General features: G+C 46.9%; 1 protein-coding gene across 2 annotated transcripts in view; it reads right to left on the bottom strand.

Annotated features, from left to right (window-relative positions):
- Positions 1-828: 828 nt before the first annotated feature.
- The window catches only part of RASSF2 (Ras association domain family member 2), a 51,165-nt gene continuing 36,270 nt past the window's right edge, over positions 829-15,723 (bottom strand). Inside the window, exons 10-11 of one of the 2 annotated variants that reach the window (XM_084615331.1) lie at positions 12,263-12,360; positions 3,797-9,949 (exon numbers count right to left, since the gene is read on the bottom strand). In XM_084615331.1, the coding sequence (XP_084471457.1) occupies positions 9,880-9,949; positions 12,263-12,360 (168 nt within the window). In that variant the 3' untranslated portion in view covers positions 3,797-9,879. Of the gene's footprint in view, positions 964-3,796; positions 9,950-12,262; positions 12,361-15,723 lie in introns of those variants that run through there. The other variant, XM_084615332.1, reaches the window with a different exon arrangement.

The raw sequence follows: 15,723 nt of genomic DNA on the forward strand, positions 1-15,723 counted from the left end.
TTCTATGCCTTTCACTGGATTTTCTTCCAGTTCACCCTATCACGCAGCAGAATAGGAATTTTTGTTTCAGATCGCCATTGGCGAAGATGAAGGGCCTCATACATTGTTGCACCATTCACCACCAATGCCCTCATTATGCATGTGTCTAGCTTCAACTGTATGCGAATACTCCCAAACCCATTAGACCTCTGCCTTGCCTAGAGGGTTAAATTTTAGCACACTGGGGTGGAAAGTTGGTTCCATCTGACCTCCAGCCCTTGCTGTAGTTCCACTCCCGCCAGCCAGCTACAACGGTACAAAAAATAATAAACAATAGCAAACCCATTGTGGCCCAGCCTCGAAAGGGGTTCGCCCAGCTCTCGACACAGCACCCTGGGTTTACCTACACGCAGATTAGACGAGTCCAGCATTAAAGAGGTGCACGGCTATAACCTCTCTCTCTTCCTCATTGCTTAACTTACTGGGGCGGGGGGCACTGTTCAGCCCCTAAGGAGAATACTAAGGCAGCACCCAATTGGAGACAGAAGCAGGGCAGTGAGGCCTTCAGCATCCTTCGGGGCCCGGTTGTAGAACTCTCCTTCAGTGAGGGGGTGTGACCAGTTGGAATGGCCCTGGCCACTCAGTGGCACCTGCCTTCCTCCTGAAGCGCCATGGCCTACACGGGAGTGGCGAGACCTCCCAAGAGCGCCCAGGCCGTACCCAATGGCAGCCCCAGCGGCAGCTGCTCCAGCCATCTTCACCCCACCCCTGGGGCTGCTCTCTTTGCTCTGGCTGCTGCTGCTCTTCGGGAGGGCCTGGAACCCTCCGCGCCTCCCTCCGCTTCCTCCTCCATTTTTCCCGCTTCCTCCTCCTCCGCTTCTTCTTCCTCCTCCTCTTCGGCAAAATGCAGCCTCACTGAAGACAGCGAGCACGAGCATGATTATCCAGTACCAGGCCTTCAGGGTTCTCCTCATCCTGCCACACCTGCAACAGGTACACGAGGGAGGGAAGTGAGCCCCGGATTCACCACAGGGAATGCTACAAAGAATGGTGCATTGATACCTAGCCCACCGGTCTGTACTTTGGCTTCAACAGACCCGAGTTCTGTTCCTAGCGCTGCTGTGTGACCTCCGGCCAGGCTTTGTGCCTCTCTTTCCCCTCCCACTCTTTGTCTGTCTCATCCATCTAGCTCCTCCAGGAAGGGACTCTCGTATAGTACAGCACCTAGCGCAACGAGGATCCAATCACTGTTGAGGCCCCTCAGTGCAAACCTTAATGCAAGTAATATTAAAGAGGTTTGCTATCTACGGGGTCATCTTAAAGAGGAGATAAAGTTTATATACACTTGAGTGCTATATCAAAGTTCATCTGCTGATGACCTACAACACAGCTGGACAAAAATTTCAGAGCAAAGTTGTGCCCACAATTATTTAAAAGGGGAGGTCTGGTTATATCTGGCCTGAAACTGGGACCGTCAGAACCAGTGAGTCAATGGAAAGACAACCGGCATCAATCAAGGGATTCCCATAGTCTTGTTATTTGGACAATGCCCTTTGAGTATTAAAATCACCAGAACCACTCGTCATCCTGCTGTTCACAGGGTGAGCTGCAGTAACTTGCATAGCACCCGTGACACAGCAGAACCTTCTCCCCGTAAGCTGACCAAACAAAATCCGTTGGGCATAATTGCTGAGCCATCACCATCCAAGCACTGCCCTGGCGAGCACTGACCACACACTCAATGTTTACAAAGCACTTTTGAAAAGCCCCATGCACACGTGGTTCCATGCTCTTCAATGGAACAGCAGACATAGCATTTAAGTCAGCAATCTGGGTGCAAAGATCTGTGTGAGGATAGCCATCAGAAAGCCCATTTAATAAATATAGGGAATGAAAAACAAAATGTATAAAAGCTCATCCAGAGCAGATCTGGGGGGGAGAGGGGAAGAGATCTGCTTTATTTAGTATATATTAGAGACGCTGATCCTGCAAACACAGCTAAACACTTTTTGAGCAGCACCAGGGCTCTGCCGAGTTCCTGTCGAGCGGCGCTTACAGATCTAGATCAGCAGAGAGTCCAGCTGGGTGTTTATGACATGCCCATCCCCATGGCATCTGAACAGCATTGCAGTCAACCATGTATGCAGTTCTCTGACAGAAAGACAATGCTGACATTAAGGCAAATTGTTTATTTCCCATCTACTGTCAGCTCCCCGTGCCAGATGTCATTTCACACTCTGCCTCCTCATTTAAGCAAACAGAATAAAGGTGCGTGGCTCATCTCATGAGAAAACACTCAAGTGTATCCAAGTCAGAGCAGAGCTCTGTACTCTTCACATCATAGGATCTAGGCTGAGTTGCATATGTTCCAAGAGGCAAATCTTGGAATGCCACAGCCTTGCAATCCGCACTTTATCTACCCCATCTCTGCTGCTTCTAGGATCCCCACCAGCCTAGTCCCTCAGTTCTATCCTTCCCCACCCACTCCCCTTTATTTCTGCTATTTGAAGGCATTTAAACCCAATCATCTGCTGCAATTTTTCCTTCACATGCTCTTTATTTGAATGCTTAGGAAGTAATAGATACAAACAGGTTAGCATGTCTGCACACCAGTGTGCAAGACAAGAACAATAACCAAGACTTAGACCTTCCTGTATTTAAAAGTCCAAGAAATGCAATCAAACCAGGAGCATGTGAAAATAAAATGTTAGATCAGACAAAGAAAATAGCTTCACTTACTTGTTGCTGGGGCAGTAAGAGACAGCTTGATTCCCTGCAGGGAAATCATCTGCTGAGGGAGAACTTCCAAAGTGCTGCATTCTGCATGTGTGCTGGTGATAAAGCATCAGCGACTCTACAGAACTAGGATTCCCCATCAGCTAACCCTGACTAACAAATGGAGCTGACATCACTCATCACATCCTGCCCAGTGAGGACTATGTTAAAGCCACGTGCTATCTTTGGAATGGTTACTGTTAGAGACACTCTGCAGACTCTCTCTGTTGGGCCTTCAGTCACACTTGTGGCCTTTGCATGAAGGGCTGCAGGTTAGCTTTGCAGGATGCAGCCTCACTTTCCAGAGGTGTGGTGTCAGACAGGCATGTTTCAGTGCAGATGCTTAGTCACTGGGAAGAGGATGGAATCCACCACACAGGCTCTCGACAAGGTTACGGAGGAAGATAATCCTATACAAGTCTTGTCCATTTACCAGGTTATCATCATCTGCAGAGACACTAGGCAGGATAACCTTCCCCCCAGAAGACCAAGCCTCATGCTTCAGGGCATAAAGTGATATCGGGGTCAGGAAGGAATCCCCGCCCCACTTAGTACCAAACAGCACAGTTCAGTACTCTGAAGGAAATACAGCCCTAGGTAAAGGGGGTAGTCTTAGATAAGACCTCAAAGTAAATTTTAAAGTGGGACTTAAGTGATGCACGGACACTCTGCAGCCACCTCTACAAAGGGGTGAATTTTGCCATCTGGAAGATAAACATCTGAAGAGTCCAGTACTGAGGCAGATAGCCAAAAGGCCAACAAGAGACAACTGACTAAGATCAAATGCTGCCTAGGTCACTATGAAATGAGCTTTTGGTCTATGCCAGTGCGGAAAGTTTTGGGATGCAACCCCCTTGAGCCTAATTGAGGCATCATGCACCAGATGCTTAGTTGGTGAAAGGCAGCTCCACTGGCACTCCCCAACTGGAGTTATTCTCACCGTGAGAAACCTTTTCCCTGCTTTAACACTTGCTTGTTCAACTTAGTCCTGTCTCCTCTCCACCGTCAGCTCTAAGAAAACAAATACACACAAATTCAGCAATCTCAGTAGCATTTCTATCTGCAAAGTGCTTTATTTAAAAAACAAAAAGGATCTAACTCGTGTGCTTTGATAACGTATTGAATTGTTACATAAGCTTTTCTCGTTAATAAATGAGGCATTGTCAAAGTACATAAAAAGCATGTCACTTTACAATACTTTCAGTAACACAAATGCTAGACAGATCTGTGTAAAAAAGGTACCATAAAAAAAACCAAAAACTACAAAAAGTTACACTACAAAAACTCGAGGAAGAAAATCGCCACAAATTTTAGTTCGCGTTAACGACATACAAAGAGATATTGCTAGTTTCACTCCAGAATGAGAGAGATTTACACAGATGTTCTACTTATGTCAATGCTAAAGCAGATATTGCAGGTGGTAATTGAGGCTCAGAAACTGCAGCTCAGCTAGGGATGTGGGGGAAAACCCAGTAGTGGTTTTAGATTTGGATCTGGGTTCACGATTATACGAATTTGTAAAGCTCAGGGAGGGTTGGGAAAATGGTTCCAGCATTGCCCCGGTCTCTACACATCTGTCATTGGCATAATCCCAATTGCTGCTCATTCTTTTAGTCACCACGATGCAGTATTGCCCCATTCGTTCCCCATTTGCAAACAGATCTTGGTGATCAGAATTTATTTCCCCACACCATGTCAGAACTGTGCTGGGGAGAGCAACCACATGAGGTGCAGGGCAACCAAGAACTGGTTTTCAGTTTTTCTGGCAAAGCAACAGGAGAAGCCCAGCATCCACGTTTGCAATGGCTCTCCGAGTCTGAACTTGTGCACACCAAAGGCCTTGAAAAGACTCCCATTGCCTTCAATGAGCGCCTCAACAAGGAGCAATGCAAGGGCCAGTCTAAGTTAGGGAAATTTGCACACCCCCCCCAAAATATTGCAGCAGCGCAAAATGGTGCTGGTACTGGCAAAAACTGCAGTGGGACAAGCACCATTTGGCACTCTGGCCACGTGTTGAAAGATAAGAGAAATATGCCTTAGCGCAAGCCCCTAATATAGACAGACATTAGCAACAGATATTACAAAGCTCTCTCTCTTCACCCTATTCACATGGGTAAAGTTAGCCTAGACTTATTCATTCACACACAAAAAAAAAATGTACAAAGCTGACTCAAAAAATAAAAAAAAAGAGACACCAACCAATTCACAAATAGTTGGTTCTGTGCTACATGATCCCGAAACAGGTGTGGAGTAACCTCCCCAAACCACGCTGATCGGAACCACGAGTTGCAACTCTTCATACGGTCATTGTGCTGGCTTGAGTTTCTTTATAACAATGTCTTCCAAGAGAAACTCGCTCTTGAAAACTATTTCCCTGGGCGATATTTGGCATGTTGTGTCGATGAGAGAGATTCACATCATATTCTTCTTCATTTTTTTTTTCCATTCCACAATAGAACTAGTGCAAATGAGAAGCGGGAGGGGGGGAAAAAGAAGGGTGACACGGCCAGATACAAGTGGAAAAGAAGCAAACCACACGGATGGGCAGTTCTCCCATAGAAAGCCCAATGGACACTCAACTGCAAACTTCTTTTATTTTCAGCAGAAGCCATGCAATCTAAGGGCAATATTTATTTCTAAAGTCACTGAAACCAACCTAAACAGTCTCCCCTCTCTTTTTAATTATTACAATAGAAATGTGCTTGCTTTTAGTTAGTCAAGTCATTTTGTTGCACGTTACCGTTTTGTGCCTTTAATTATGTGGGGGGGGGAGGTGGGCAAGGAAGCATCTTAACACTGCGTGTGTGAACTGAGTGCTGGTAAAAGACGCTGGAGGCCTCTGTGCAGGAAAGCACGGGCATAACTTTGAATGCTGAGGTAAGTGGGCCTCAAGCTAGGGTGACCAGATGTTCCGATTTTACAGGGACAGTCCTGATATTTGGGGCTTGGTCTTGCATAGGTGCCAATTACCCCCTACCCCCGCTTGCTATCTGGTCACCCTACCTCACGCACATGCTGACCCACCGCCCACGTGACAGCCCCGGAGACTGGTTAAACAGACACGGCCTAAACAGGGGCAGTATACGCTTCCCCAAGGCTGCTGTGGCGACATGCCTCAAAACCATGACCTCTGGGCTGCCCTCTTCCAAGCAAGGGTTCTGGCTCCGGGGCCTATTCAGCGCTTCGCTTCTCTGCCGAGCCTCCCAGCATGAGAGGGTCGTTAGCACCCACTCCGGCGTTGGGTTTAGTGCCCTCAGCCCCAGTTCATGAGCAAGATCACAACGCATTCCTCTCCCAGAGGGCCACTCAACAGCCATCAGTGAACAACAGCATCCATCCTGACTTAGATCTGAGCTAACTATAGTGGCTCAAAAAAACGGGGCAGGGGGGAGTTGCAAGAATTAAAGTAAAAAAAATTAAAAAAAAAAGAAAAGTCAGGGGTTTCTGTGAAAGTTTTCAGGAAAAATTAGAAAAAAAATTTTAACCAGCTTCAAAAAAAAAAAAAAAAAAAAGAAAGAAAAAGGCAGCGCAGAGATGAAAGGCTCCCTATCCCAGTGCTCTGGGACATCCACTCCCCTTCTCTCTGTCTCGCTGGTTTTGTTACACGCTTTATGTAGATCCCTGACTGCTACAGAAGCTCTAAAATATTAAACACTATTTGCCCACAGATTGAAACCTATTCTAGATTAAGACACAAAGCATAAAGCCACCAACAGGCAGCGGGTCACAGCAATGCAGAGCCCGTGTGATGGAGGTGTTCCGGTCGCCCTTCTGGAAACTCGGCTCCTACTTCTTGTGTGACCTTACTGAGGGCATTACACAAGCCCAGAGAGACAGGAGTGAACCACGTCGTACAGATCACACCACAGCCATGAACGCCAAGAGCAAAGAAAGTAAAGAGAGAGACAGACACCGTTGTATCGAAGTCCCCATTTAAAATAAAACCAAATCCATTCTCCTAAACAGTATCAGAACCATTGTCATCCTCTCACATTGACCTGCTGGGACCTATTTCCCCAGGGCATCTATGGACAGCTGAACACCTTAGGGCTCAACGTTCGTCCGAGAAACGCTAGCAGTATACTGCACATCTTCAAAGAAATAAAAGGCCCCATAGAACTCGTGCTCAGCCCTGGTCCTAAGCCAATCAAGGAGAACAGAGAGACTTCGTTAATTTAGGGCATGCTTGGAAGTCTGCTCACCGCACTGCCAGTTTCTCTGTTCACTCAAGACTAGCATTAGATTAATCTTTGAGGCCATCATTTAAAAGCAGGACTTCCTGTTACGGGCTCTGCCAACGCAGATATGAATGACTGAAGATCAAGTTTGGGTTGGATTCCGAGAATAAGTGTCCCATGTCACCCCAGCTAGGCTTTGAACCAGGAAGCAGGTCTCCCTGTTGAGCCAAATGGAAGGATGCCACTTACACCCAAGCTGGGAGCCTTACAAGCTCCATTGTGCTTTACATCCATCATACAAAAAACCCACAACAAAACACACACACACACACACACACACACACACACACACAGTGGAGACGGTAAACACTACTTAGAGACAATCACCTGAATTTAAGACATCAGGATCTGAAGAGCTACTGCCATACTGTCCTTGTCAAACTAGTTGGAGTGTGGAGATAATGGTGCTATTGTTGTTGCTTGCAGAGATTAAAAATCCAGTGACAACTCGCCACTCTCCAATCAACAGCCCCAGCCCATGTCCTGCAACAGAGGAATCGCTCGATATAGCTCTAGGCAAAGACAGTCGGCTGGTGTGAGTCGGTTTCCCTTGCTTGAGGAAGCGTTTATGGATCAAGAGTTTTTAATCACAGGTGTGAACCAATCAAGGGTCTTTCTTCAAACTGGTTCTGAGGCAAGTTTTCTAGAAGCTCCTAAGTCTCTGAGGCACTTTCGGAACATAAATGTTACCCGCCCCCCTCAAAACATTCCTCCGGCAGATGCATCAGAATCTATACAAATATTTGATGTCAAGCTGCATGGAACTGCCACGTCTCAGCTCCCTTTATTCCTTGTGACAACCACGTGAGAGTATCACACAAGAGGAGTAGATCATGGACACACCCAGTCCTAGTTGACTTTGACAGCCTGCTCTTGCAAGGTGCTTAGCTCAGCAAATTCGCCTCTTGATACCCTTTTTTAGGCTGGTCACAGAGTCATCGAGTTTAAGGCCAGATGGAACCACCAAATCATCTACTTAGACCTGCTGTATATCACAGGCCACCAACACCCATACACCAAACCTACCAACCAACGGTTACTGAAGCAGGGCTCCACTGACTTCAGAGTTACTCCTGATTTATGCCAGAGAGGGGAGAATCAGGCCTACTGCATGTTGAGAGAACTCAGCACCTTGCAGGATCAGGCCCACAAGCCTCACTCTCAAAATCCGTCACTTAACCTTCCTCTGCCCCCACCCCCAGAAGCCGCCCTGGCCTAACTCTGCACCATGACCGACAGACTCCAAGCTCTCAAGGACGGAGCAGCCCAAACCACCAATAGGTGACGGTTATAATTGAACCGACTTCCGGAACATCTGCCCCCACCCCACCAGTCCTCCCAAGAGATCTCGTGCCAGCATCTAGGTTGGAGGACACAGCTGTCCAGGTGCATCTCTTCCTTTCCGGCTGCTGTCCGTCTCCCACCAGCCCTCTGGGGGCCGCCACTTCCTGCTCCCGCGATTCTTCGGTCTCCTCCTCACTTTGGGGAGATCGACACTGGGATTTCCAGCGCAGGCAGATGGACACACGCTAGCTCTGACCCGGCTCGTGCGCTAAACAGAATGGTGCGGCTACAGTGGTACAAGCTGTGTCATGGGCTAGCAGCCCAAGTCCTTATCTAGGGTCTCGGATGGGACTGAACTCAGGTGGCTAGCGTGTCCTGCTGCTGCAGCTATTCTGCTACTTTTGGTGCGCTCGCTCCATCAAATCTAGCACGTGTACTTCTCCCCGAGCTGGGGAAGGACACCTCTAGCTGCAGGGCAGAGATACACTTGGTGACCCACAGACGAAAGCGAGGAGCCAAGCATCAGTCAGGGGAGCCCTGCTTGCTCCTTCCCACATGCCACTGCTCCGTGGAATAGTCGTCAATGTACCACTCTGACCACATGCCTCAGGCCAGACGGTAACACCCTGGAGGAGCCCAGAGACCACTTGCAGGAGCACAGAAAGCCTGTGCTGGCAGGAGGAGAAGAACGAGGCAGGAAGGGTCGAGCATGAGACCACAAGACTGATATCCCACCAGTACCATGCAGGGGGAAAAAAAGTATATCTTTTGTGGTTGCACTCTGAGAACGCTCTGAACAGGAAAAATAAAGAACAAAGAGGACTGTCCTGTATGGGAAAAAAGCTACACAGAACATTGATCTTGCCATCAAAACACACTTCATAACGCACAACATTCTGGCACGAGTGGAGGTTGGCAGGAGTTATTGCAGCGAAGTGGCTACTAGCTCTGGGACTGGTCTGGAGCATTCACACAAACTAGAATTTTCTAAGTGCGTGGGCACGGCAGAAGCTGGTTTACTAGCTTCAGTGGACATGAGTTTTGTTCTTTCTTTTGCAGACAGACATGAAAAACCTACGCATAGTCACATCAGCGCTCAAGCATGGATAAGCATCTCGTAATGGCATTAGGAGAGAGGCAAAGGAGCATGAGCCACTCTTCTCAAAGCAACTGCTTCTTCAGTACAGACGCTGCAGGTCAAAGCACACAGACATATCCCAAGAGCCTTCTTTCAACATGCCAGCAAGGTCAACTCTCCTCTTTGTGAATGCTGGGCATGGCAGTTCTGAAATGGCTTCTGAAGGAGCGGGCGGGGGGACGGGTTAAGACACACGTGCCGAATCCTTGCATTCTGCAAATCACTTTGAGGGGGGAAAAAGAAAATTACTGGAAGATGTTCCTTCTGCAGAAGGAGTCCATTGACTCTCACACATCCATGTCTGCTGAGTAGGTACAGGACACACATTCAATCTCCGCAGGGTTTTGCGGTCAGGTTTGGTTCCCAGAATAGAGTGCATCTTCTTTTCATTCCGTTCTTTGTGTAAACAGAGATTCTTAAAGAGACCCATCACGTCTGACTCAAGGCTGAGCACTGAGGAGAACTTTAGATCGTTGCTGGGCTCTCAGAAATCTCTTCTAGTCTCCGTTCTATCATTAACCGGAGGACTGTGTATCTAAAGAAAGAAAAAGCAAGCCTCGTTAGAGCGGAGCCCGAAAAATCTAGGTACCTTGATAAAATTGTCAACAATACTATAACTCCACACCCAACAGGAGAAACCCACCCATATGAGCTTCAAAATAGGCCCTGAAGGTCTTTGAACTTAGACTCTGACAGGGCAAGGGAGTGGAGGAGCCAATTTCCATGAGTCAAGAGCCTTCTACTCTAACACCCTGCCCGCAGCTATTAAAACACACTATAACAGGGTTAAACAAAGAACTAGGTAAGTTCATGGAGGATAGGCCCATCAATGGCTATTAGCCAAGATGGACAGGGATGGTGTCCCTTGCCTCTGTTTGCCAGAAGCTGAGAATGAGCGACAGGGGATGGATCACTTGATGATTCCCTGTTCTGTTCATTCCCTCTGGAGCACCTGGCACTGGCCACTGTCAGAAGACAGGACGCTGGACTAGATGGACCAATGGTCTGACCCAGTGTGGCCATTCTTATGTTCTTGTAAATCTATGGGCCAACAGCCCAAGGTATTCTCAATTGTCCGGTAAGCATGAGGAGAGGCACAGGCCTCTGAGGTAGCCAGAGCCACAAACCAAAGCAATACAAAGCCATGTGTCAGCCCAAACTTACAGGAAGAGTTTGGGAACCTCAGACCAGCCTGCTTTGAGCTTCACAGCAAACCTTGTCCCCAGGCTCAATGTCTAACCAGACAGACCTCTCCCAAGGTCCCATCTGTTTAACCACGGGCAACAAGGAGGGTTGAGCTTGCCAGGGACTTCTTAAACACACGACTTAGCTGGCACATTTAGCCATATTATGAAAATAGAAGACAGAACGCTTCCTCCTACACCCACCCTGCATTATTTATGGGGACATGTACGAATGATGCCTCTAATTGAAACTCCCAGAAATGGAGCCTTTTCATCCATGTCAATTTCCCTGCAAGGAATAGCAGCGAAAAAGATTTCCACGGCACGTCATCACGCGCCAGGTGCTCAGTCAGGGAGCAACTGTGCCTTCATGCCTCTCAGTTCACTCGTTCCTGCTGCCAGGGTCCCCGCAAGAGACCTAGCAGCACTGCTGGGATGTCGAAGGACACAAAGAATAATTAGAGTTCACCCTCCTAGACACTCTTTGGGCTGGTCTACACTACTGCTTAGGTCAATGCAGCTGTGCCAACGTAGCGCCATGGTGTAGATTTGCCCCAAGGCTGCAGCTAAAAAGGTAGCGTGTTCGAAGTCTGAAACCAACTGTTCACATCCACTGAGGACAGACAGACAATCACATTGTAAGCTCTCTGAAGCACCCAGCACGCTTGGAGGCGCTGTGAAATAATTCATTAAAAAGACAGAGGAAATGCTGCATTGGAACAGACCATCTACTCTGGTATCCGGTCTCTGCATTCCACCCCAGCAGTGGCTGTATCTGAAGAGCGGTGAAGCACGGGGATCAAAAAGGTGCAGAGTACTGTCAAAACCATTTATCAGCATCATCATTATTAAAATGGAAGGGGCCAGGAAGCCCCTGTTGCCACAATTCAAGAATGGGCTACATGCAATATCAGTGGTCTTCCGCTTCCCCACAGAATTACACAGAGAAGGTTGAATATTGGGGGAACCAAACTTTTCGCAAGCAGGTGCCTAACTTTAGGCAGTTACGCCCATATAGGCACCTGATTGTATGGCTTGCCTTTCCCCTCCCCAAGTACCCAGTGACCAGTAACTCCCTTTAATCTGAGAGGGAGAGGATAGCAGTTCAGAAGCTCTGCACATCGGGCCACTTATTTAGGTGCACAAGTATGGATTCAGGTATACGGATCCGGAGGACTAAACCCCAGGTCTGCAGGGCTCTGGGTGACTGAGGCTTCCGCCCTACCATCCAGCAGCCACGGCACAGAAAGTCCACCCAAGGAAGACCCGACTGGCTGCACCCCTCATGACCTCGGATTGGTCCAGGCACACTATTTAAGCACAGCAGAACTTTCAGGAAGCTGTCTGTCCAATTTGGCAGCACCTGGCCTGTTGCTTCACGGACCGTGCTCTTGTTCCCTGCTTCGCACCCCGACTCCGTTCCTTGGCTCATCTCCTGACTATGGCTACGATTTCCAACGAGAGTCCTGATTCCGACCTTCTGCCTGACTTCTGGTTTCTGACTCGGACCCCTGGCTTGACCCCTGCTCCAAACACCAGGCCCGACAACCCACAGGCTCCTAACGTCATGATATCTTTAAGTACTTGCCTGTGACAAATCTTGGCCAAAGGCATTAGTGGAAGAAGCCCATGGGACTATTTTCACTTGAGAAGGGACCACTTACTTGTGCATGAGTTTCTTCACTTCACGGTCTTCTTCTTCTTGGAGCTTCTGGATGAAGCTTTTAAGAACTGGCATTTCAAATTTGATGTACTGAGCAACCTGCGTTGAAAGGAAAAAATAAGAGAACACAGTGGACGGAGCACTACCAAACAAATTCCTGTCATCAGTAGATCTGAAAGTGCTTTCAGGGCATTTAAACCTCATTACTGCCCCCCCAGGGCAGCGTTGCCCCAGTTCAAGGTTGATAAGCTGACGCACGGACGGTGAAATCCCCCCCCGCCTCCTGGGGCGGAGAGAGTTAGCACAAGTCTATCACTTAAGCTCTCAAAGAGCAGAACTTCAGTGTCATATAGCCCTTGTGCACAGGGAGTGACTAGCTTTACAATTGATCACACTTCCAGTGACGTCAGTGGTAGGAGAGTTAAGCTAACTCTTGGTACCTCCAAAAGCCGCACCCGAAGTGAGCAAATCACAGGCACCCCATGTAACTCCTTAGGCTAAACACCGCTTGCCCTCTATTACATCCAGGCATCACATGCCAGTGAGTCTATAGCTTCTTCTGATCAACCACTGATCCCAGGTTTCACCGTACTCCTTTCACAGGATGCTGCCTTGTGATGCAAGTTTCCTTCCATTCTATACAATGTAACTCAATGCGGTAGCCGTTTGCGCATTTGCAAGGAAGGCGGCAACACCAGTGTTGGGAAAATGTTGACATCTGGGAATACCCCGCTAAAGGGTCTTTGCAATTGGACACAAAATATTTCAAGAATAGAATGATCCTATGGTACGATGCGAGAGGAAATCTAGACAAACAAACAATGGCAGTTTCCTTAAACAAGAGGATTAAATATGTTTATTCAACAATTACTGAAGCTAAAGGCAAAACAGAAATTCCTGTTTTTTCTGAACTACAGGGGTCAGTATCCTGCTTTCAGCTACACCAGTGTAATTTCACTGAAGCCAGACAAATTACTCCAGCTTTACACCGGGGTAACAGAGCAGAATAGATCCCTGTAACTCTAAATGAAAATATCTTTTATATCCATACCACTTACAGTGGATTTGTATTAGCAGAAAGTAAATCAGGTAGTGAAGAGACCTTCACCAATAATTTTGGCTTTACAGGCTCATCTCAATTCTGGAGCGAACTCGAACCTCTCTCCAGTACGTGCGCACTGATCCTAATGTCTGTGTGTCTACGGAGGAAGTCAAACCTGCTAAGTTCCATCAATTGATATAAAACACTCTACCCTGAACTCTGCTGACTTTCTCTCCTGTTTGCTGAAATTAAAAGTGACGAGAAGAAACAGGGAATCCAGTTGCAATAGGATTACACTCTATTATCCACCAGATGGCAGAAAATAGCAATTTGCTCTGAGCATTAATTTCTCTCCTTAGAAACAATGGATTATGTCAAGGGACATGATAGAAATGAGAAGTTGTAATGATTATTGATCAAATGCGGAAGAACTAAAATCTGGTCACATGATCTGGCTCTCGACGCTCTAAACTAGGGTAAGAGATAGAAGTCAGTGGCATAGCCAGGCAGATCCGGGTGATTTATTCATCCAACGAGTGCCTGTTTTTACCATCCCGAAAAGGGATAAGAAGTTCCAGTCTCAAAAATTTTCATGAACAAAAAACTAAAAACCAAAACCAATAAGACAGACCTCCAAAAACTCTGTGATCAGGTTAAAAAGTTACATTTCAAAATGTTTAGATTTCAACTTGTATATTTTTATTACTTTTTATGTCAAATTTTTAAACAAAAAAAAAGCTTTTGAATTAAAAAACAGCTTTTTCATGTCAAAAAAAAGTCAAAATGGGACATTTCAGCAATTTCAAAGCTTTTCAGAAAGTTTTCCAAGTGGGAAATTTATCAAAATCGACCCTTTCCCATGAACTGTTTTGAGTTCCGATGAACCTGCGCCGTGTGACAAAAAACATGTCCTCAAGCATTCCCAATCAGCCCTACAACCCAATCATTAAGGAGTAGGGCAATGTAGAGATGGGGTGTTGATAAGGGAACTTGATAAGAAAATCTTCTGCATGGACTCTGCCATCATCCACTACAGCGATGAATGTGGATTAAATTGGGTTTGGCTACTATTTGGGAATTTCACCCCTTATCAAAAAGGTCCCAGAGAGATGAAGGCTGATATTTTCAAAATGGATCTTAAAGGGACTTAGGGTAAAATTTTCAGAAGCACCTAACTGGATTTAGTCTCCCGGGACCCACTATGACCTATGGGCCTCTTGATGCCAACTGGCTGCGGACGCTCTGGGTGCATCATTTTACAGGGACCGCCGTGGACACGTATTAGAGCTCATGGGATGTCTCTACCAAGAGTCAGTAGCCCACTGGTCATTACAATCCTGACAAAAATGTACATAAGGAAGATATTTAAGAAGTTATGCATCTATGCTGAAAATGATGCTCTTAAGGTAAGGCAGGTCATGAGGAAATAAGCATCTACCTCTTGCCTAAAAGGAACATGCTATCTCCCTGTCTGGTCCTAGGTATACTTCGGGTTACCACCTTTGAAATGCAAAAAAAAAAAAAAAAAAAAAAAAAGGCACTCCCCACACAAAGGCAAACCCACTGCCTCCCCACCCACAAGGCAACCCCACAAACCCATCTCCCCACCCAACAGCCACTTACAGTATCTAGAGAGACATCATATACAGATAAGATTGAGAACATCTCATGTCTCCTCACTCCTGTGTAACTCAAACCCTCTCTCATGCCCGTGCATGACACGCTTGCGTGTTGATGGGCAGACAGCTGCTGTATTTTCAACAGTTTTGATCGATTACCGCTTAAACCGCGGAATTGTGAACCCTGCAGCATCTTTAGCTGGACACAGAAACTTTTAACAGTAGCTATCCCAGTGTATTGTGATAATAATGCAAGTCTTTAGATCCATGTTAAAAAAAAAGCCCTGGCTGATTAAATTATTTTTCTGGCAATTGGCATATCCATTAAAAAACAACAACAACAACAACAACAACAAAACAGCCATGCCAGTCAAATACCTGCCAGTGGTAACCCTTCTTGTACCGCATATTGTCCACTTCACAACAGAAGATCACAGCCATCCCTGGCTGCATAGCAGTGCCAGGCAATGCTTTAGACATGAGAGTATCTTGTTAATTAAGTCCAGACTCTAGAATGCATGTTACAATTTTATTTATAGGCAATCATTTGTTTCCCACACTTCTACTTGCTATCACTTGAATTCGTATGCTTTGTTACACTGACTTGTACCTGTTTTCACTACCAACATATCTGAGTGCGTGAGTAAAGCAGAGTGGTGCTCTGAGGTGAAACTGATAAGATAGGGGTTACTGCTTCTTTGGAAGCAGCAACTCTGGGAATACTGCGAGTGTCCAGCGGACCAGGGGCTGGATGCTCCAGGGAGATGCTTTCAGGGCCGGGGTGGGGGGTGGAGTGTGCCC

The sequence above is a fragment of the Lepidochelys olivacea genome, assembly GCF_965140295.1.
Source record: "Lepidochelys olivacea isolate rLepOli2 genome assembly, chromosome: 26".
In the NCBI taxonomy this organism is placed as follows: Eukaryota; Metazoa; Chordata; order Testudines; family Cheloniidae; genus Lepidochelys; species Lepidochelys olivacea.